We start from the raw sequence: 24,968 nt of genomic DNA on the forward strand, positions 1-24,968 counted from the left end.
AGAGCCTGGTGTAATTATAGTGCTGCCTGTCCACGCATAAGGTTGTAGCTGATTTTTTTGTCTACATTTTTATTAGTTTATAATCAGTCTTCAGGGTTCTTGTTTTGGGCCTGGGGACGTGTACTATTTTCAATGCTACATTTTTATATGCTCCATGGCTAGTAAAATGGATGTGGATACTGTGGGGGTGTGGCTATGAGGGCGGAGCCATAGATAGTGACCCCGCCCTTAAGGTTGGCACGGTATGGCCTACAAAAAAAGCACTGTATATGCTGATGGTGAAGCCAGGGAAACTGAGTTTCATCCTTCCCTCTCTCTCTAGTGGGGAAGGGAGTAACAGGCTCACCCTGCCTCGAGCCATTGCGCCCCCTGCTGGAACTGGGAATCCATTCCATCTTTTTAGGACTACTCTCCTCACTCATTCTTGCAAGGACTTCTGGGACCAGTAGTTCTGGGCTCCACTGCTTCATTGGGGAATCTCTGGGGCTTGCCTTGTCACAAGGTAAAATTATGTATCATACCTGATAATTTTCTTTCCATTAATCATAGCTGATCAATCCATAGACTGGTGGGTTGTGTCCATCTACCAGCAGGTGGAGATAGAGAGCAATCCTTTTGCCTCCCTATATGTGGTCATGTGCTGCCGGAAACTCCTCAGTATGTCGATATCCAAGCTCCATCCGCAGGACTCGGCACTTAGAGAATTACACCCACAAAAGGGACACTCTGCCCAGCTCACCACCGCCAAAACGGGGGAGGGAAATTAACCCAGCTCATCCCCACACAAGTGGGGGAGGGAAATCCATCCAGCTCATCCCCGCGGAGCGGGGGAGGGACACCACCCCGCCGATGCGGGGGGGATCTGGCTTATCCTGCAACCGCAACCGCGGGAGGATCTGACTGACCCTAACACCGCCGAAGCGGGAGGGGTACAAAGCTGCCCTACAGCCGCACGAAGCGGGAGGGAGCGCCGGCAGAATTTATGTCTCAATCCAGCCCCATAAAACGGAGGGGAGAGGAATGCAGCAGCTCACTGTAACACAAACTCGTCTCAACTCTTGAAGAATCCAATTGAAAAAACTGGAACACGAAGTCCTCCTGAACAGGAACTGAAGACTAAACTTGAATCTGAAATGCAACCAGAATATAAACAGTACAGATATCTGGGAGGGGCTATGGATTGATCAGCTATGATTAATGGAAAGAAAATTATCAGGTATGATACATAATTTTACCTTCCATATCATCATGCTGATCAATCCATAGACTGGTGGGATGTACCGAAGCAGTACTCACCCAGGGCGGGACATTGAAATCCCTGACCGCAACACTGAAGCTCCAAACCGGGCCTCCGCCCGAGCAGCCACAGTCAAGCGGTAATGCCTGGAGAAGGTACGGGCCGATGCCCAAGTTGCCGCCTTGCAAATCTCTTCCAAGGAGAGGGACCCGGCCTCTGCCATCGAGGCCGCCTGAGCTCTAGTGGAGTGAGCCTTCAGCTGGATAGGCAGCACCTTCCCCGCGGCCACATAAGCCGCTGCAATGGCTTCCTTGACCCATCTTGCCACTGTAGGCTTAGCAGCCTGCAGACCCTTACGAGGACCTGCAAACAGGACAAACAGATGATCCAATTTCCGGAAATCATTGGTCACTTCCAAGTATCTGATGATGTCTCACATCCAGATATTTGAGAGCAGAGTATTCCTCTGGGGAGTCCTCCCTACGAAAGGAAGGGAGACAGAGCTGCTGATTCACATGGAAGCGAGAAACAATCTTGGGCAGGAAGGAAGGCACTGTGCGAATAGTCACTCCTGCCTCAGTGAACTGCAGAAAAAGCTCTCGACATGAGAGTGCCTGGAGCTTGGAAACTCTTCTTGCTGAAGTGATAGCCACCTAAAAGACTGCTTTCAACGTCAGGTCTTTCAGAGATGCCCTCGACAAGGGTTCAAAGGTGGCTTCTGCAAGGCTCTTAGCACCAGGTTGAGATTCCACGCAGGCACCACTGAGTGCAGAGGAGGGCGCAGGTGATTAACTCCCTTGAGAAAACGTACCACATCTGGCTGCGAAGCCAGGGAAGCACCCTTCAGGCGGCCCCTGAAGCAAGCCAGAGCCGCTACCTGGACTTTAAGGGAACTGAGCGACAGGCCTTTCTCCAGACCTTCTTGCAGAAACGCCAGCACTGAAGAAATTGGAGCAGTGAAGGGAGAAAGTGAGCCTGCTTCACACCACGCTGCAAAGGTACGCCAAACCCTGGCGTAAGCAGTAGAAGTAGAGCGCTTCCTCGCTCTCAGCATAGTGGCGATGACCTTGTCTGAGAAGCCCTTCTTCCTCAGACGCTGCCGCTCAATAGCCAGGCCGTAAGACCAAAGGGGGAGGGATCCTCCATCACCACGGGACCCTGATGCAACAGGCCCTGCTCCACTGGCAGCCGCAGAGGGTCGTCCACTGAGAGCCTGATCAAGTCCGCATACCAGGGACGTCTGGGCCAGTCCGGAACCCACCAGGATTATCCGGCCCGGATGCTTTGCCACCCGGTCTAGTACCCTGCCCAACATGGGCCAGGGCGGGAACACATAGAGAAGCTCTTGTGTCGGCCACTGTTGGAGAAGAGCATCTACTCCCAGAGATCGAGGGTCCCGTCCTCTGCTGAAAAAGTGCGGCATTTGGCAATTGGCCGATGACGCCATCAGATCTAGGCTCGGCTGGCCCCAGCGCTTCGTGATGTCCAAGAACGCCTGAGCCGATAACTGCCACTCTCCGGGATCCAAGGTATGGCGACTGAGAAAGTCCGCCTTGACATTCATGACTCCGGCAATGTGGGCAGCTGACAGCTGTTCCAGGTTCGCTTTCCGCCCACTGGCATATATTCATGGCTTCCTTGGCTAGAGGGGCGCTCTTGGTACCTCCCTGGCGGTTGACATAGGCCACAGCCGTGGCATTGTCCGACAGGACCCGTACTGGCTTCAACGCCAGTACCGGGAGGAACTCCAAAAGCGTCCAACCGAATGGCTCTGAGTTCCAGGAGGTTGATAGACCACTTTGCCTATGCAGGAGACCAGAGCCCCTGCGCTGTCCTTCCCAAGCAGTGGGCTCCCCAGCCCGTCAAGAGGCGTCCGTCGTGACGACAATCCCTCCGGGGTCACAAGAGGCATCCCTGCAGACACTTGTCTGTCTTCAGCCACCAGCTCAGCGCCTTGCGCACTGCTGGGTCCAAGGGAAGGCGCACAGCATAATCCTCCGACACCGGAGTTCCAGCGCTTGCAGCAGAGAGTGTTGTAGTTGGTCTCATATGAGCCCTGGCCCAGGGCACTACTTTCCATCATGGCCGTCATAGAGCCCAACAGCTGCACATAGTCCCAAGCCCGAAGCGGAGAGGCTACTAGGAACTGGTCCACCTGAGCCTGAAGTTGACAATCCGATTGTCCGGCAGGACACATCTGCCCACTTGGGTGTCGAATCGAACTCCCAGATATTCCAGGGACTGAGTCGGGCGCAGCTGGCTTTTCTCCCAGTTGATGATCCACCCCAGGGAGCTCAAAAGAGCAATCACCCGGTCCACAGCTTTGCCGCACTCTGCATAAGAGGGGGCTTGGATCAACCAGTCGTGACCAGATAAGGATGGACTTGTACTCCTTCCTTTCGCAGGAAGGCTGCGATGACCACCATTACTTTGGAGAAGGTCCGCGGAGCAGTAGCCACCCGAACGGGAGGGCTCTGAACTGGAAGTGTCGGCCAGGACTGCAAAACGCAGAAGCGTTGATGAGGAGGCCAGATGGGAATATGCAAGTACGCTTCCTTGATGTCCAAGGATGCCAGGAACTCCCCTGCCTTCACTGCCGCTATAAGAGCGGAGAGTCTCCATGTGAAAGTGCCGAACTTTCAAGGCCCGATTGACCCCTTTGAGGTCGAGGATAGGCCGTACAGAACCTCCTTTCTTTGGTACCACAAAGTAAATGGAGTAACGTCCCTTGCAAGCTGATTTTCTGGCACCGGAACGACCGCACCCAGGCGGATCAGATTGTCCAAGGTCTGCCTGCACTGCCACAGCTTTGACCGGAGACTTGCAGGGATGAGAGTACAAACCCGTCTCTTAAGGGTCGGCAGAACTCTAGCTTGTAGCCATCTCTGATGACTTTCAGCACCCAAGCGTCTGATGTTACCCTGGTCCACTCGCCCAGAAACGAGGACAGACGTCCTCCAATCTGCACTGGGCCATGGACCAGGACCCCGTCATGGGTACGAGACCCTGGGTGAGGACCGGAGGGCCGCACCTCCGGGACGGCGGTCTCTGCGAAAGGAATGCTGCTGGGGGAGAAGTTTCCTCTTGAAGGAAGAGGGGGCAGATGAGCCCGACTTGCCCGGGCGGTACCCGACGGGCTTCTGAAACCCGTCCTTGGAGATACTGGGGTCGAGCACTGGCCCGAGCCCTGACCTCTGTAACCTCTTGCCCTTAGACGTACCGAGATCGTTCACATTTTGTCCAGCTCGACCCCCAAGAGCAGCTTGCCTTTAAAAGGCAACTTAGCCAGGCGGGGAACTTAGAGGCGTGGTCAGCAGACCAATGTTTCAGCCAAAGCCACCGCCGCGCAGAGACTGTCTGAGCCATACCTTTAGTCGAGGCTCTCAAGACATCATACAGTAAGTCTGCCAAATAAGCCAAGCCCGATTCCAGGGCTGGCCAATCAGCCCTCAAGGAAGGATCCGAGGGGGAAGCCCGCTGCACAATCGTCAGGCACGCCCTGGCCACATAGGAGCCGCAAACTGAGGCCTGCAAACTTAAGGCAGCCGCCTCGAAGGACGACCTTAAGGTCCGCCTCCAATCTTCTGTCTTGGGCGTCCTTTAGGGCCGTGCCACCTTCCACCGTCAACACTGTTTTCTTAGTCACCACGTGATTAAAGAATCCACGGTAGGCCAAAGAAAGGCCTCCCGTTCACTTTCAGGCAAAGGTATAGAGGCGGGACATAGCCCTAGCCCACTTTGAGGCTCGCTCCCGGGACATCCATTGAGCCGAAATTAAGGTGTGCATGGCATCATGCACGTGGAAGGTTCTAGGCGGGCGCTTCGTCCCCAGCATAATGGCGGAGCCAACAGGGCTGAGGAGAGACGTCCTCTGGAGAGGAAATCTTCAAATGCTCATGGCCTTGCACTAACAGGTTGGGCAAATCCTCTGAGCGAAAGATCCGCGCTGCAGAGGGGTCATCCGCTCCATCCGATCGAGAATCCGTCTCCTCCAAGGAATCCTCAAAGGGACCGTTGGGGAGAACTCAGATACGCTGCCCTCATCTACATCAGAGGAAACAGAGTCCTCTAAGGCCTGGGAATCCACCCGAGGGCGTTTACATCCGGGGGCCTCAACCCCTTTATCGGACAAGGGAGAAGGGGCAGCCTTTTGCATAAGGAAGGCCTGATGCAGCAGCAAAATAAACTCGGGGGAGAAACCCCCCAGACTGTGCACTTCAGCAGCCTGGGCCACAGCCCTAGACACACCCTCAACCGGCGCTCGCAAGAGCGGGGGAGAAACATGCTGCGCATCCAAGATGGCATCCGGTGCGACACTCCGCGAAGGAGCCGCGCGAGAAGAACGGCGCTTAACTTTAGCCGCTTTTTTGCCGTCGCCCAACTCAAGGGCGGCCATGGCATAAACGTCTCCCAGCTCAAGGGCGGCCCAAGAAGAAGCCGTCCGAGCAGAGTGGCCGGCCAAGATGGCGGAGGCGAGCAGCGGGGGATGGGCATTTATGGCGGGGAAAAACCGCCGCACCGGAGGAAGACCCGGGACACTGACCGGCCTCCGAACTGACACCCAACAAGGGCGAATCAGACTTTAAGACCCCCGCATCCCCGCTAGAAGTGCACACGCGGTCCGGGGAGCGATTCTTCGCGCCCTCGCCCTCCGACGCCATAGGCCACATGGAGATCGATCGGGGAACCCCCTGCCCGCTATAAAAAGGTAAAAATTACCTGCTTCTCGCTCCGAGCTGTAACGACCTGGTGTCCCAGTGAGTAGCTGCAATAAACGTTTAAATAAACGTCGAAATAAACGCCTTTAAGGACGTCCAAAATTTTTTTTTTTTTTTTACGGAGCCAGCGGGAGGGGGGAGAAAAGGAGGGACCTGGCGCCACCAGGTTTGCACTTGCTCAAGAAGAGCCCCTCAACCCAGGTACTCAACAAAACCTAAAAATTAGGCTTGGAGACCTAGCCAGAGCTGCTTGCTGTGTGTGACCACCACTGCTGAGATAGAGAACATACTGAGGAGTTTCCGGCAGCACTTTGACCACATTAGGGAGGCAAAAGGATTGCTCTCTATCTCCACCTGCTGGTAGATGGACACAACCCACCAGTCTATGGATTGATCAGCATGATGATATGGAATGTATAAACGTTGATTACACAATAAATGATAACAATAAGAAGGGACAACTAGAAGAAACATCTTATTATAAATCTTAAAATCTTTATTGTGGCCTCACAAATAAGGTCATAAAATTTTGGCATGACCCTGTAGAAACCTTTTGTTCAGCAAACTAAAATGACGTCATATTATAAGTGTCTATAAATGGCATACAACTGGGTGGCTCTCATACAAAAACTCATCATAAATCTGCAATATGCATACAAAAAGAGCTCATACAAATACTGTAAGCGAGATACCCCCCTATGCCTGTGGATGACGAAAATAGAACAGGAAACTGAGAAGCCAGATGTTGATAGTCGTGGCGACTTCCCAGTTACCAGCTCACAGGCATGAGGGGCAAGCTACAAAAACTAACCTCGTCGCTAACCCTCTAAGGATGAGCGAGGAATTGAAACTAAATTCAGGATTTTACCCCCTTTTGTGGACAACAAAACACAACTTCTCAATTAAAAAGTAAAACAAGTTAAAAGATTTATTTATAACATGCTTCAATTGTATGCACAACTACGGTAGCATTAATGAATTCAGAAAAACCTAACGACATTTTATGTAATATGAATCAATGTGGTGTCAGTATCCTTATGTCACCCTTTTGTCTCCCTGCAGGAACTCTTGCTGCATACAGAAAATATATCAGATAAGTACTTAAGTTTATTTCCTAAATTCCCCAACCAAAATAAACAGTTACTTTTCCTTTTTTTCAACTATTAAGTGTAGAATTTCCCCTGCAAGAAATTGATTCTTTGTGTTTTTTTTCCTTTCTTTCTTTTCCAGGTACCACGGATCAGCTGTCTCCTCAGGTAAGTATTTAAATGAATTGTTTGTTTTCCCATAGAATAACCTTCACTTAACTGTCCATGAAAATTTTATGTTGTTTCTCTGGGAATCTGTCTTTCGTTGGGGCCCTGGAACTGATTCCTCCGACGTCCGGTTCTGTAGCTCGTCTTCACCCTACACCTCACTCTTAAAAACTTAAAATGGGAATAAAACCCTCACTCCCTAACCTCATATGAGTTTTCCCTGTCCTAAATGGGTTTAAATTTTGGATCATAAAACTGTGGCCGGTTTCACTAAAATAAAACCAAATTAATTTTCCCTATGTCCTTTTAACCTAACTCAATCACTGGTTCCCTATCTATAGAGGAGGCACACCCAACTCTTCAGGAACCCATACATCCTCATTCAACTCAAATCTTTCTCCCAGCTATTTTTCCCCTTCCCTGACAGGTTAACACCCCATTCACTCTTTTTCTCAATCCCTTGGAACCCCCTTTCAGACACTTTAGGTACACATTCACAATTCCCCTATTCCTCTCACTTACCCTTCATTCACCCTTTAACATTCTCATTCTCCCACATTCATTTCTTAAATTTCCCTTTAATTCCTTCCCTTTTCTCACAAACTCCGCCAGCACTGCACACACACACCCTCTCGCCTCGCTGTCTTCAGCCTCCTCTGACCACAGCCAACTCACCGTCTCCTAGGTAACGGAACCCCAGTGCAGAATTCCGCTCCCCCTCAGCCAATCAGACTCACCCTCAGAATTCCATTTTTTTCCAGTAGCAAACGGAATTCTGAGAAGCCCAACTGTAGCCCCATTTTACTTTTATTTTTCCCATAGACTTTAATGGAAAATTACTAAAAATAATAATTTAACCCCAAAACTTCTATCAAAATGTCCCAAATTTACACCCACCACCAAGCACTACCTATATTCCTGATCTATGAATTTATTTTTCAAATTTAACCCTTTTTAATACCCGCCCTACAATATTTACCCCTAAAATCCCCCCAAAATCCCCAAATTAATTTAAACCTACCTTAAAAATTTCCTTACCTTCCCCTCTACCTGCTACATCGAATTCAATTTGTTAACCCTTTCCTAACCCCTTCAAACTAGCACCCCTCCAAAATACCCCCTAAAAATATTTAAATTTAAAAACTAACCCACCCCAAAAATCCAGAAAAATTCCCCGATCACGAATATGTAAACCAAATTTAAAAAACTTAAACCCCTGAATTTTTAAAAATCAAAAACCATATTTACACATTTAAAAAATAAATACATTACAATTTTGGGTAAAAAAAACCCTTACCTGAACCGGGATTTTCTGCACACTCGAACCCTGCCCTCGGTTCCGGTCCTCGTCGTCCTGGGGCCAAATCGGAGCCAAAAATAAAAAAGCTCCGAAGCCGGCCCAAAATTTAGGCCCCGGCTTCGGCCTACTCGTAGAAAAAAAACCGCGTTGCCGGTTCGTGCACGTGCGCGCACGTCTTCTTTGACGCCGGCCCTCCTCTTCTCTTAGAAACCATTGCGGCGGCGCCTTCCTGCCGCTCCCGCCACCTATCCCAAGCGGCCCCGAAGCCACCCGGCACGGTTCCACATGTCCGGGGACGTGCTCAATTGTCCCCGGACCTGCAACACAGCATCCTTTTCCCTCCCGGAGACATGCTCAATTGTCTCCGGGAGCCAAAAAACGAATGGGCCAAAAATCGGCCCAGAAAACGCCGGCTTCAACTCTCCACACCCGGGGACGTACCCAATCGTCCCCGGGTTCGAGACAACACCGCTGCCCCCCCCCCCCCAGAACGACCCGGAAAGCCTCTCCAGGAGCCCGAGCCTCGGAGGCCCCAGACCGGACCCCGGATACGTTTTTTTTCTTTTTTTTTTCTAACCCTAGGTTACAATACTACTACTACTACTACTACTACTACTTAACATTTCTAGAGCGCTACTAGGGTTACGCAGCGATACAGATAGAGAGGAACACATTGTTTAAAAACTTGGATAAAAAAGCACTATATTCAAAAATAACCTAGTATATGTATGTATAATGGCATGAGAAACTAAAACATTTTATAATTAAAACTGAATGAATGAAAATATAGCTCACTTAGACACACTGAAAAAAATGATGATTATATATGTAACATTGTCTTTTGAAAAAAAACATGGAAGAAATTGTGGACTAATGCAAAGAGCTATATGTAAATAACTTCAAACAAACTGGCTCTCGTATAGTGAAACAAATAAAATGGGTGGGTTTGATATAGATGGCACTAGCCTAAGTAATACCAAATTACCTGTTTTTTTACCTGCATATATATAGATATACACATGTATCCTAGTTTATAATGTTATTAGTCCAATAACTTAGTTTAGCTGGTGCCCAGGCAGCTGCCTAGGCATGGCATTGTATTCCTATGTATAACATTATTTTAGCTACTTTTAGTAAACTGCATTCTGAGCTAAGTCAGAGTAAAAGCCAGATTCTTCACATTCCTTCCCATCTGATAAGGAAAGAGCCTTAGCCAGAAACCAGTTCTTCCCTACATGGTCAGGGATTTCTCTATTGGCTGATAGTCAGCCTGGGGTGGTCAGGGCTGAGGTATATCCTTTGTCTATTTTGGCGCTCCTTTCTCTTTGCTCATTTTATCCCTCTGCCTTTTCTCCTTGACTCTTTGCCTTTTCATCCCTTTTCTTGTTGGGACTGTTGGCCTTTTTTCATGCAAAGGAAGCTCTACAGCTAGGCAGATCTCCAAAGACAGACAGGAAGAATTTTGGATGCTGTTTCTGTATGTTCCTGGTTCCTGGCTTCTGACCTGTATGCTGTATTCCGGATTCCTGCTCATCTTAATCCTGTGACATACATCGATCTACAGTATGCAAATAAAAGATAAGTTATTTTAGCTATACTAAATGTCTGAGTGTTGCCTGTACATATCTCCGGGAAACTTAAAGAACTGTAATAGCCGTGGATAGACAGTACAGACAAAGCAGTAAAGAGCTTACAGCGGGCTGCCTCATGACCCAGATTGCAAAGGGAGGTTACACTGTAGCTAGGAGCTTATATTAGAGGCTGTCTAGCTGGCAGGCCATAGAGGCTGTGGGTTAATTGTGCGCAGAGCTCACTGTAGAATTATGAGCACAGTCATGCACTATGGAATGGGTCAAAAGGCCAGAGATTGATGAGCCTGCATGACTCTGGAATTTATGATCTATTATGATACCCTTACGGGCAATAGGCTTGGGAAAGAAACTAGTATAAACAGGAAGAATGTGGTTTAACATGTTAAGGAAAGCAGATAGTGAGAACCAGATAATCTATGAGAAAGATAATTTGCAGAAAAAGTCATGTAAATCATTGTCCGAAACAAACGATATAAGCAGCCGTATCAGAACAGTATTTTAGAGACGCAGTCACAGTGAACATCTCTTTATGTAACTGTACTGATCTCTCATGAGAAACTATTAATTGTATTTGTACTTGGTAAGTAAATAAAAAATTGACTCTCTCATATGCACGTAGCCCTGGTTTCTTTTATCCCCCCCAAATTGTGGATGGCTGGTACATGCTAATTTGGGAAGGGGTACAAGGGGCCTAAAAACATCACAGTGTAGGCAGCTGCCTAGCAGATCGCATCACTTAGCCACACACAAATGATGTCTGTCTGTTGAAAACTTCAAGAAAGATGTTTCTCATATAGTGAAAGACAATGAAATGAAAAGCAAAGAAAATGTGTAAGTCTATAATGACTTAAACTGGTAAACCAGACTATAAAGTGTTATATTATGAAAATAAAAACAGAAATACTGAGGTGCTTCAAAAATTATACTCTACCCAATCAAAAAATGTAAACAGTTCTTGTAAAATGGTTAAAACATACAACTCCGTCTATTGTTTAAAAAAAGAAGAACCATGACATTACTAAATAAAAAAGCCTGCCAAAGAAATAAACCGCTGTACCGTGGAATGTAAACAAAGAACTAAAGCTGAGAGTTACCGATACTAAAGAATATATAAATATCATGTCTCAGTTAATACAAAAAATTAGTACAAAACTTACCACTCATGTTTCTGAATGAAAGCACTTGGACAACAGAACAATGGCTAAAAACACCATATCCTTAAGTAAAGGGAGCCTCCACTCTAAAGTACTGTTCTTATAAATGTAAAAAACCATGACGTCACAGAAATTTAAATTGCACCAAAAATGCAGGAAAGAAGCAAGTTTGAAAAATATATATACAACACAAAAATATATAAAAACATAATAAATAAATAATAATAATCCTATATAATAATTTGCACCTCCAACGTTCTACGTCTGGATGCCTGGGTTCTTAACACACTTCCCATTGGTCTGCCCTCACGATAACGTCAGAGGGCGGATCAGTGAGAGGGAAGGGAAGCCAGCACCAGCTGACCACAGAACGTTGGAGGTGAGTAGAGAATCGCCCCCCTCCGTCCCCCATCCTCTCTCTGAGTTCTAGGCCCCCCTCTTCTCCTCCCCCTCAGTGGCATTCCCAGCCTGGATGGCACCCGGGGCGGATCGCCGATGCGCCCCCCCCCGCCTGCAAAATGACACCTTCGCCCCCCCCCCGGCGAAATGACACCCCCCCGGGTGCACGCCGCTGGGGGGGGAGAGTGCCGTGGCACGCGCCTGTGGGCTCCGACTTCGCTAACTTCGCTCGTTCGCTGCAGCTCCCTCTGCCTCGGAACAGGAAATGAGGGCGGGACCAGAGGCAGAGCTGAGACAGAAGGGAAGGCAGGCTGAAGCTCGGTGCCTGCTCGACTTTCACTGCTGCCGCAGGACCATGAGGTAACAAGTTTTAAATTACAGCCGGCACTTAGGAAGGCAAGGGGCAGGCGGAGGACAGGTTGTGCTTGCACTTGGAGGGGGGGAAAGAGAGAGAGAGGGAGGGAGGCACGGGGGTCTGGAACTCAGAGGCACTTACAACTGGCACTTAGGAAGGTGAGGGGCAGGCGGAGGACTAAGAGAAGAGGGTGGCCAACGCAGGTCGGGCTACCACTCGGAGGGGACAGAGAGGGAGGGAGGCGCGAGTGTCTGGAACTCGGAGGAGAGGGGAGCATGGAACTCGAAGGGGAGGGGGCCTGGAACATGGAGGGGAAGAGAGGGAGGGAGGGGGCATGGAACTCTGAATGGCCGTGAGGCAGGGACTCGTGACACAACTGGCCGTTGACATACAGACTCCTGTGCCGCTTGAACTGCATCGAAACAAGCAGGGTGGCGGAAAACGGGCAAGTGCAGAACTCGCACCACAACTCGCCGCTGACCTCCTGACTCCTGCACGCTCTCTCACACACACTTTCTCAGTCACAGACACACTCTCTCACACAAATACTCTAACACACACTATCTCACACACTCTCTCTGTCAGAGACATACTCTCTAACACACACTATCTCTCTATCACATACACATTTGCACACAGTCTAATTCTCACACACACACTCTCTCACACAAATACTCTAACACACACTATCTCACACACTCTCTCTGTCAGAGACATACTCTCTAACACACACTATCTCTCTATCACATACACATTTGCACACAGTCTAATTCTCACACACACACTATCTCTCACACACACACTCACAGTCTCTCTCTCACACATTCTCTCTCTCACACACACTCGCACACAGTCTCTCTATCACACACACACCCTCTGTCTCTCTCTCACACATACTTTATCTCTCTCAAACACACTCTCTCTCTCTCACACATACTTTATCTCTCTCAAACACACTCTCTCTCTCTCAAACACACACTCGCACATAGTCTAATTCTCACACACATACTCTGTCTCACACACTCACTCTCTCTCTCAGAGAGGGAGTGGAGCCTGGAACTCGGCTGAGAGGAGGGGAGGGAGGGGGCCAAGCTGGAACTCGGAGGATAACCTTGCTAGCGCCTGTTTCATTTCTGTGAGAAACGGGCCTGTTTTACTAGTAATAATATAAAAAGTATGTAACCAAACTTGAAACCGAAGTATTTGGCCAAAGCACCTAAAGAAAAACAGAAACTTGCATAAAAGAATTATGAATAATGTATAGGTAGTCCTGTTGTATACTAATAATATCATGCATACTTACTTAGAGGCACACTAATAAAGGAAAAAAGGACAATAGAAAAAGGAAGAAATTAATGATACAAAAGGAATAATAAGTCACCATGAACAAAAAAATGGGGCAAAAAAAGAGTGTAATTCAATCAATGAACTGTTTAACAGAAAATGCATAAAAAATGAGCTCAAAGTTGGAAAGATTATAAAACGATGTCAAGTCTATTTCAGTTTTCAGACCAAGGGAATATGCAAATCTCAAGTGGACTGTACATTTTTTTATATTATGAAACTAAAAACAGAAATACTGAGGCACTTAAAAAGTATACTTAACCCAACCAGGAAAACAAAAAGGTCATCTGTTACGTGGAGTGTAAACAAAGAACTAAACCTTTGAGTTGATGATACTAAAAAATATGTATAAATATATATATAATACCTCAGTTATTGCAAAGAAAAAGTACAAAACAACCACTCGTGTTTATGAATGGAAACACTTAGCCAACAAAACACTGGCTAAAAATGCCGAGTCCTTAGATTAGGGGGAGAACTACTCTAAAATTCTGTTCTTATAAACATGAAAACCATGTAAAAAAATGCAGGAAAAATGGAAGCAAGTTTGTAAAATGTGCATACCTCACAAACTTTTTTAATATAAAGTATGTTACCAAAAAAGAAGAGAACTGGAAACTAGAATATATTGCCAGAGCACCTAAAGAAATAAACAGCAATTTGCATAAAATAATTATGGATAATGTATAGGTAGTGCTGTTGTTTACTAGTGATATCATTGGGCTCATTTTCAAAAGAGAAAAACGTCCAGAAAGTGGCATAAGTCTGCATTTGGACATTTTTCTCACAAAAACATCCAAAACAATATTTTCAAAACCTATTTTTAGTGCGTCCAAATCTCAATGGGGAGTGCCAGGTGTGTGTTCAGGGCAGAACTTGGGCATTCCTAAGACTTAGACGTTTTTCAGCCATAATGGAACAAAACAAAAACATCCAGGACTAAAATGTAGACGTTTTTAGCTAGACCTGTTTTTATTACAAATAAGGCACAAAAAGGTGCCCTTTTAACCAGATGACCACGGGAGGGAATCATAAATTACCTCCCCTTATTCCCCCAGTGGTCCCTAACCCCCTCCCAGCCCCCCCAAAAATGATGAAAAACATTACTTACCAACCTCTATGCCAGCCTCAGATGTTATATCCAGGTCCATTAGAACAGCATGCAGGTCCCTGGAGTAGTCTAGTGTTGGGTACAGTGCACTGCAGACAGGTGGACCCAGGCTCCTACCTCTCCCTACCTGTTACACTTGTGGAGGAAACTGTGAGCCCTCCAAAACTCACCAGAAATCCACTGTGCCCCCTTCACCTGTAAGGGCTATGGTAGTGGTGTACAGTTGAGGGTAGTGGATTTTGGGTGGGTTTAGTACACAAGGTAAAGGAGAAATGGTGAGATGTGTACCTGGGAGCAGTTTATGAAGTCCACTGCAGTGCCCCCTAGGGTGCCCTATTGCTGTCCTGGGATGTCAGGGGGACCAGTCTACTAAAATGCTGGCTCCTTCTACATCCCCCCAATGGCTTGATTTTGTGCGTTTTGCACTTGGACGTTGTTTTTTTACAAATGGACCAAAAAAACAAAATGTCCAAATCACAAAACGTTGTTCGGAAAAGTATTTTCGAAAACAAAAGACAGACGTTTTTCTTTTTTGAAAATGACCTTCTTTCCTATTCGGATTTTGGATGTTTTTTGCAAAACATCCAAAGTCGGACTTAGACATCATATCGAAAATGCCTCTCTACGTTAGAGAGTTGCACTGGGACAGAAATCTTACCCATCCCCGCCCGTCCCTGCTGGAATCTTACCCGTCCCCACTGGAATCTTACCCATCCCCATCCAGCCCCACAAAAATGTAACCCATCCCAAACCCGTCCCCGCAAGAATTTACCCCATCCCCACCCATCACTGTAAGAATTTAATGGTACATAAAAGAAAATTCCAGTCAGCTCCCTCGGTCTCTCTCTGGATTTGAACCACAGCACTGTAGGCAAGGAAGGAATGGAAGCTGAAACTTGGAACACTCTGGTGTGCACATGTAAGATTTGTCTCTGATTTACTGGCACTGTGTGCTGAGAGGTCACCACATACACGTGCAAGTAGGTCAGGTGACACCTGATGCTCATGCCTGTGTCAGAGCTGAGGTCTGCTCATCAGCCCGGGAACAAAGAGGATTAATTGTAACATAGTAAGTGACAGCAAATAAAGACCTGAATGGCCCATCCAGCCTGCCCAATAGTCACACTCATTATCAATTCATGATTAAATCAATGATTATGGTCTTTCTTTTGTGTTTCTGGAACATAGACCATAGAAGTCTATCTGGCCCTATCCTTATGTTCCAACTGCTGGAGTTGTCGTTGAAGTCCACTCCAGTCTATGCGTCTTCTCATTTGTGGGACACAGATCGTAAAAATCTGTCCAGAACTGTCCTTATGTTCCAGCCACTGAAGTTGCTAAGCCCTTTCCATCCCATCCTAAACCAGACTTCCATATATTAGACACTTCCATATATTGGACCGTTTTCATCCTGGGATCCAGTAAGATACAGCAGTCGTGTTAATTTTCATTTATTTTTCTTTCTCTGTTTTGTATTTTCTTGCTTTTTTTCCCTCTTTTTCATGTATTATTGTAATCATTTAACGTAAACTGCCTTGATGACATTGCCTTAGGTGGTCAGTCAGATAAATGCACCCTTGACCCCTTGATGGATGAGAGGGGGAGGATAATGCTGCACATGGATGGGATGAAAGGGACAGAAAAATGGAAGAAAGCTGAATGTGAAAGATCAGTAACAAGGATGGATGTAAGGCAAGAAGTGAAGAAGAAAGGAGGAGAGAAAAGAAATAGCAAACTGACATGAGGCCCTGGAAACCGACCCCGATATTCAGTGCTATTTAACTGGTTAGGAATGGCTACTGACCAGTTAAATAGTGTTTTAACACCTAACCAGCAGTATTCAGTGGGAAATAACTGGTTATCTCCCACTGAATATCCACTGTTATTGAGATGGACATGGGGGAAGCCACTGCTTGCCCCGGGATTGGTAGCATGGAATGTTGCTACTATTGGGTTTCTGCCAGGTACTTGTGACTGATTGGCCACTGTTGAAAACAGGATACTGGGCTAGATGGACCATTGGTCTGACACAGCATGACTATTACGTGGAGGGGCATAATCAAACGGGGATGACAATCTCTAATGGTGTCCATCTCTAAGGACGTTCTAGCGAAGGGGCGGGGAAACCCGTATTATCAAAACAAGATGGACGTCCATCTTTCGTTTCGATAATACGGTCGGGGACATCCAAATCTCAACATTTAGGTTGACCTTAGAGATGGTCATCCCAGGTTTTTGGCCATAATGGAGACCGAGGACGACCATCTCAAAAACGACCAAATCCAAGCCCTTTGGTCATGGGAGGAGCCAGCATTCGTACTGCACTGGTCCTCCTCACATGCCAGGATACCAACCGGGCACCCTAGGGGGCACTGCAGTGGACTTCACAAATTGCTCCCAGGTGCATAGCTCCCTTACTTTGGGTGCTGAGCCCCCCACTCCCCCCCTAAAACCTACTCCCCACAACTGTACACCACTACCATAGCCCTTAGGGATGAAGGGGGGCACCTACATGTGGGTTCAGTGGGTTTTGGAGGGCTCACATTTACCACACAAGTGCAACAGGTGTGGGGGGGATGGGCCTGGGTCCGCATGCCTGAAGTGCACTGCACCCACTAAAAACTGCTCCAGGGACCTGCATACTGCTGTCATGGAACTGTGTATGACATTTCAGGCTGGCATAGAGGCAGGAAAAAATGTTTTTTAACATTTTTTTTAGGGTGGGAGGGGGTTGGTGACCACTGGGGGAGTAAGGGGAGGTCATCCTCCGATCCCTCCGGTGGTCATCTGGTCAGTTCGGGCACCTTTTCGAGGCTTGGTCGTGAAAAAAGGGACCAAGTAAAGTCAACCAAATGCTCATGAGGGACGCCCTTCTTTTTTCCATTATCGGCCGAGACGCCCATCTCTTAACCACGCCCTCATCCCGCCTTCGGTACACTGCCGACACGCCCCCATGAACTTTGGTCGTCCCCATGATGGAAAGCAGTTGAGGATGCAAAAAAATCGGCTTTAGATTTATGCCGATTTGGGCGACCTCGGGAGAAGGGCGCCATCTCCCGATTTGTGTCGAAAGATGGGCATCCTTCCCTTTCGAAAATAAGCTAGGATAATAACATAAGAGTAGCCATACTGGGTCAGACCGATGGTCCTTCTAGCACAGTATCCTGTTTTCCAAACAGTGGCCAAGCCAGGTCACAAGTACCTGGCAGAAGCCCAAATAGCAACATATAACTCCTTTTTCAATATTTGTTTTTTTCTTTTTCCATTGTCTTAATTTCTTTTTTTGTGTGTGTGCTCTGACTTAAGTATACGTAGAGAGCTGCATGGGAACGGGGTTTTCGGGGAACCCGCGGGATTCCCGCAGGGTCGGAAGCAGTTCTGTGGGGTTCCCGCGGGGACAGAAGCAGTTCTGCAGGTTTCCCATGGAAGTGTAAGCTACACCTGCACCAGCCTCTCATCTACCGAGTACCAAGTTCTTTGAGTGCTGTCTCCTCCTCCTCCTCCTCCTCTTCCTCCTTGCTTTAACAGCACAAATGTGGAAAATTTTCCATTAAGGAGGTGGTAGAGACACAAATGATGATGGAATTCAAAAAGGTGTGGGATGAACACAGAGGATCTCTAATTTGAAAATGGAAGTTATAAAAAAACCTAACATTAAATGTGTGGATGTGTGAAGTAATGCTTAGATGGTGACTCTAGCTGTGATTAACTAGGGCCAGTACCGGACAGACTTGTACTACTACGCTAAACATCAGTTTATGAAATGTATAAGATGGAATGGTCCGAACAGAGGGGATACTCAAAAGGTGTTGTTGAATGGAAAATAAGGCAGTAGATGTGGCAACAAAATTGAGGGGAGCCTGTCTGGAGAATTTTGAATACCAGTAATAACACTTTATAGGTTATATGATATTCTACCAGTAACCAATGCTTTGCTCTCAGCAGTGGGATCACATGGTCATATATCTTGGCATGCAAAAGCAACTTAACTGCTACATTTTGGATAAGTTGCAATCACTGGACCTCTCTCTGACAAATACTCTGAGAAGCATATTGCAGTAAACTGGTTGGGTAATGACAAAAGTGTAAATGATAACATGTAATTCTTTTTGATCAAGCAAATGGCAAAATGACCGAATCTGTCACAGCCTGTAAGGCTTTAACCACCAGTAGTACATACTCCCTGAAGGAAAGGTCCGAGTCCAGCAGTACTCCAAGAACCCTAACCGTGTTACTAGGCTTTAAGGATACCCTCTTTTCAAAGTAAGAGGAGGCAGGGCAACTACTGGTCGAGTCTTACTATAAATTTGGTATTGCATTTTTTGTATGTTAAAAAGTAACATCTACATCCAAAGCTAATCCTCCACCCGTAATAAATTATCACTGAGGTCTTTAAAAGTTGAATCATCAAGAGTATCCAAGGGGGCAAAAATTTGGACATTATCAGCGTAAATATAGGGTACTAGCCCAGCGACTGTATCATCCATGTGCGGCATATCTTCCTCTATCTTCCTTCCATTTCTCTCCATCCATGTTAATCTCCATCCTCTTTCTTTATCCTTATCCATCAGGACTGGTTAAAAATCAGATTCGCTCTACAATGAGGTCTATGGCTGCTCTGGATCCTCTGCTGCCTTGGGCACAAGGCTCCAACTTGCCATGTTCTGCCCTGGATTCTCTGTTGCTTTGGTCTGACTTGGATTCTATGCTTCCACAGCTGGATCTTGTGACTGCCCTGAATTCTCTGTTTCTTCAGTCCATCTCGGGTCCAGTGTATGCTTCTCACCCTGCCCTACTCTGGCAGGGCTTACCTTACCCAGGATCTTCAGGATTTATTTATTTTTTACATTAACATTAGATCAAGGGGAACTTTAGCTATTGATGGATAAAGTGAGATCCGGAGGACACCCTTGGATCCACTTAATATTAAGAAAAAAATCACAAAGGTAAGACACAGCCAAGACAACCACAGGATCCAGGGCAGATTGAGGCAGCAGTGGATGTGGAGCAGACAATGAGGCATATTTTCAAAGCACTTTGGGAGGCTAAGTTCCATAGGTTTCTATGGAACTTTGGGAGGCTAAGTGCTTTGAAAATGAGCCCGAATGTGTTCCAAAGAGCAGGTGCAAAAAAAAGTCAATTTCCTGATAGATTCCCAGTATGCAGGGTTGAACTTGCAAGCACCAGCCTATAATCATTAATGGAATGCAAAAATCTAGTAAGGATATATGGAATCGTTAATACAGCTAAATAATCTGTTTATTGTATGGAGGGCTTTGTGTGTCAGTATTAATATTTTGAATTTAATTCGGAATTCAACTGGTAACCAATGTAGTTGAATTAATAAAGGGCCTGGCATGATCATAATTTGGCTTACAAGTACAAACACAGTGAAGGTGACTGAAAACAATAGCCAGATGATGTGAAATAATAAACATTTATTGGCATCCAAGGCTCAACATGAGTCATGTTATTGCCTAATAGGCCTGCATCAGGAGTCTAAAAATAATACAAGGACATGTACATAAATAAATCAACTGAATAAATTAAAACAAAATGGAATATATTGTAATTAAATTTAATTCTCCTTTCATTGGGGTACATGGAATCCCATCTTCACCTCATCTGTTTTGTAGAAGTTTACACTTTAGATACACAAGTGGATTATTCTGTTTTGAGCATGTTTCAGGGACAAGTGGTTTATAAGTCAAAATAATAAAATTAAATATTTTGTTTCATGCAGATCTCTAATTTTTTTTTTTTTTAACAAAACTAGGGTTATAAGGCCTCTAATGCAGTCCATTGGTTTTCTTATATTTTGTTCTTGTGCTGACTTATACTGTGCCAAAAATGAAACTATTATCTTTTCTATCTGGTCAAGAATAAAAGGAGCTCATTGTGATCACTATCCACCCTGAAAGGTTGTTTTGTTACTGTGATATTGAATAAATATTATGTTTGAGTTCCTAGTCCTGCATCCAAATATTATAATCCGTTCATGAAGCCAGTTAATCATTTAACTTAGTGGAACGTAACCGTAAAGGCATGGTATGGTTGCATTCTCAACATGGTAATAGTAGAGCCCAGCTAAGGAACAGGTCATAGGCGGTCGGTGGCCCAACTGTTTGGGGAGGCTAAAGGGGGCTGGGTTTGAGGTGGGGCCAGGGGTAGAGCTTAAATCCATAATTGTCTGATAACACACAGAAAAAATAAATAAAAATAAAAGTCACAATTAATACCTTTTATTAAATTTAGATATTAGATATGTATCATATGTCAAAGAATAAAGTGGTTGCTCAAAGCATATACTAACCACAATCGCTCAACTCCAAAACACTATGCACAACATTGTGCAAAAACACACTCACTGTACCATAAATATTACACTGGGCAGAATCTAATACACCAATATATCACCCATATGGAAAATGCAGACCGTCAACAATATGAAACAAGGGATCATAATATCACAATTCTCATGTAGAGCCACAAAACACCCTAATTCATGTTTAATGTGGGATAAAATACCATAAATAAGTAATAAATATAAACTTTTAATGCTGAGTACCTGATTCTCAAAGTAGACATATTCCAAACACTATAATGAAAATAAAATGATCTTTTCTACCTTTGTTGTTTGGTGACTTTGTTTTTCCTGATCATGCTTGGCCAAGTATCCGATTCTGCTGCTATCTGTCCTCTTAACTCCGTTCCAGGGCTTCCTTTCCATTATTAGTTTACTTTTCGCCTTTCTTCTTCAATTCTTGTCCTACATCCGTAAGTAAAAGCTGGGTCCTCCACAGACTTGACTGTCCAGTAGATCCAGCTTCTGCCTATTTCTTCCGCCATGTGCAGTTTTTCTACTCTCCTTCCTTTTCCCTCATCTCATCTCCTTCTTCACTCCTCCCTCCCCCTCCATCCATGTCCAGCATTTCTTCTTCTCTTTCCCTTCCCTCTCCTCCATCCATGTAATGCAACCCTCCTCTCCATCTGCCCTCCCATGTCCAGCAACCCTTCTCTCCCCTGCCCCCCCCCCCCCTCCATCCACCCACCCACTTACGCAGCAACCTCCCCTTCCCCGCCATCCACCCACGCCCAGCAACCCTCCTCTCCCCCTGCCCTCCCCTCCATCCATCCACCCATGTCCAGCAACCCCTGCCCTCCCCACCATCCACCCATGTTCAGCAACCCTCCTCTCCCCTGCCCCTCCCCTCCATCCACCCATGTCCAGCAGCTCTCCTCTCCCCCCTGCCCCGAGCCCTACCTGCCCACCAGCGACTCTTCTCTCCCCTGCCCCCCCAGCCCATCCGTATCTTTCGCTCCCCACCCCACCCCCCCTGGGGTCCTGTCTTTCCATCCACTCTCACCCATCCCACGTTCTCCCTTGCTCTGACGCCGGCGATTCACATAGAAGTCAGCCTTAATCTGCCTGCGTTGGAGCCTCTCCCTCAGACGCATCTCACCTCTGCGTAAGATAGGAAGTTGTATTACAGGAGGTGGGACGCGTCTGAGGGAGAGGCTCCGATGCAGGCAGATTAAGGTTGGCTTCTATGTGAATCGCGGCGTCAGAGCGAGGGAGAACGCTTCAGGGAGTGAAGATGGGTGAGAGCGGCAGCGGCGGGAGGCAGAGACCGGTCATTGTTTGGGGGAGCGACCGCTCCCCCTGCGCCCCACCTTGGTCAGCAGCCAAGGAAGTCCACAATTTGGCTGGGGAGGCTTAGCCTCCCCAAGTCTCTTATACGGGGCGCCTATGGAACAGGTTATTTTGAGTTAGTCTTCACTGGACCAAACCTGCTTTCCTTGTGCCATCACCATCCAACTGGAGAGGCAGTGTCTTAAAAGGTGTAGGATAAAGGTAGTTTTTAAAATACATGTATATCCCACATTAATCCAGCAAACTTGGGTTCAATGTGGATTACATTTGAAAATACAGTGAGACAGAATAATAGAATTCAGTAACATGGGAGCAAGTAAATGGATATGTCTTAAACATTTAACATAGTTGAGATTAACATATATACTCAAATGAGCATTCAAAGTCTGTTTCTGTAATGATGTTGCATGTTCAGAAATCATAGCCATAAGTATAGACTATTTATTCAAACATTATCACATTCACACAGGCATCCATACACACACTGCAAAAGTAAACAACAACTTCTAAGAGTATATCCAAAATTGTTATGTTTATTTCCTCATTTCCATCTTCCAAAATGCTAGGCATCAGATGTACAGATCAGTAGGACCCAAAGCAGTCCAAAACAAGTAAATTAGACACAACACAGTTTTTACCTGATGTTGGCACATTTAGACAGACTCTGGACAGAACTTCTGAATGAATGAGGCTCTCCTCTCATTATTCACTACCTCTCTGTGAAATAGTAGTAATAAAAAAAAGGCAAGTGCATTTTTAGAATATACCACTGCATTCCACAAAACAAAAGGAGCAAGTTCCCACATACCATGTTTTTCTTCTGACGCAGGTACAGGAAAAAAAAAAAAAGATGTTAAATGCTCCCAGGTTTCAACCTAATTCATGTTTTAAAAAAAAAAAACTGATTGTTGAGCACCAGATTCTCGTAACATGTCTGTTTTTGGTGGCCCTTTACTAGGTGAAAACACCTCTGCATGAATAAAGGGAGTCCCTTTAACCAGCCCCTCCAAATGACACAATGATTATGATTTAGAGAACTAATTACTACTTTAACCTCTGTATATATCGTATGCTGCACAAGCCGGCATGTTTGAAAATGTAAGTGAGATAAAATGCTACTAACAATAAAGAACAACGTGGATGCAGCAGCTCATAGAGATGCAGTTGCGTGGGGGGGGGGGGGGGGGTAGGGAAAGGGAGATCAACCTTATTGGCTTCAGCTTTTTTAAGTCATACATGCTGTCTTCCCTGTTCTCAATCTAATCTCCTTGTTTGTTGGCTATGAGTGAACATAAGAGCATAAGAGTACCCATACTGGGTCGGTCAGATCAATGGTCCATCTAGTCCAGTATTCTGTTTTCCAAACAGTGGCCAAGCCAGGTCACGAGTACCTGCTGGCACTGGCAACACTCCATACTACAAATACCAGGGCAAGTAGTTGCTTCCCATGTCTGCCTCAATAGCAGACTATGGACATTTCCCACAGGATTTGTCTAAACCTTTTTAAAACCAGGTAAGCTAACCAGAAGGGAAGTCGAATTGGACAATTACGATTAGATACTACTTTGAGGTTAATAAATGTAAAATATGCCCCCCTTTTTTTCCATCCCCCATCTGCTCAATTAATTCAAATGGTGAAAACCTGATTCTGTAGTTCTGCAAGTGCCGCTTAGGGTTGCTAACTCGATCCATTCACGCGACAAGGTTGATCCAGACTTGGCCTTACACCACTGTATGCAGGGACTTGTGGTTCTGATTTTCCCCCATGGATTCTCTAAGAAAAGCCAGGCTACGTACAAGTTCTTGCATGCATTGCCACTGCCCCAAGGGAAAGGCAGAGCCATTTGTGTAGCGGCCGGGTCTGGGTGTACATGCAGTCTGCCTCCTTGTTAATTGTATCCTTAAAAGCTGGACTACTCAGGGTTAAATTTATGGACAGTTGGGAGGATTCTGCTAAACACTGTTTATAACCTGTGACTGGGTGTTCATTCCTTCACTGGACAGGGTAATAACATCTGAGGAGCCATGCCCATGGCGTAGCTCAAGCTATCAGTGGGAGTCTTTCCTTGCTTCCCTGCCACACACGAGCCATTTTTTTCGTGATTTCTCTGCTTAACCTCTAACGCTGCTTTTTTCACTCATTGCTCTCTCACCTCCCTCCACATTCTTTTCCTCTTCTTGCCTTCCCCTCAACCTTTCCACATTCACATTGGCCAAAGCGGGGGGGGGGTGCTTTTTTATTCTTACGCGCCTCTGGTTTTTAGCAAGGAGGTTTAATAGGAGATTAAGTGACGTTAGAACGCTGAAACCAGTTAGGTCAGTCTAGGTTTACCCTTCCCAGCGCAGCTGTCATCCCCGTTCACTCAAAACAAAAGCAAGCAAATCTAGGAGCTGCTGCATCCACCTTGTTGTTCTTTATTGTTGGTAGCATTTAATTTAATCTTACTTATATTTTCAACATGCCAGCTTGTGCAGCATACAGATGTACACAGAGGAAGTATAATAACGGAATAACTTTTCATAGGTAGAGTAGTAATTTGCTATAAATCTTAATCAGTGGTCAGTTGAAGGGCTGGTTACAGGGATACCCTAGCACGTGTTTTTTTTTCCTCCTGGTAATGGGCCACTAAAACACGAATCAGGTGCTCAAGATTCATTTTCTATTTATTTATATATCACATTCCTATCCCACATTTTAGGTTGAAACCAGGGAACATTTGAAAGCTTTTTTTTTTTTCCTGTGCCTAGATCAAAAGAGAAAGATGGTTTGTGGCAACTTGCTTCTTCTATTTTGAAGAATGCAGTGATATATTACAAAAATGCACTTAATATTGTTTATTACTATTAT

The 24,968-nt window shown here is 45.9% G+C and overlaps 1 protein-coding gene across 1 annotated transcript in view; it reads left to right on the forward strand.

Annotated features, from left to right (window-relative positions):
* The window catches only part of PRDM9 (PR/SET domain 9), a 379,759-nt gene that overhangs the window by 13,460 nt on the left and 341,331 nt on the right, over positions 1 to 24,968 (forward strand). The window contains exon 2 of the mRNA XM_030213360.1: positions 7,186 to 7,211. Coding sequence (XP_030069220.1) covers positions 7,186 to 7,211 — 26 coding nt within the window. The remainder of the gene's footprint in view (positions 1 to 7,185; positions 7,212 to 24,968) is intronic.

This window comes from Microcaecilia unicolor, chromosome 8 (assembly GCF_901765095.1).
Source record: "Microcaecilia unicolor chromosome 8, aMicUni1.1, whole genome shotgun sequence".
NCBI lineage: Eukaryota > Metazoa > Chordata > Amphibia > Gymnophiona > Siphonopidae > Microcaecilia > Microcaecilia unicolor.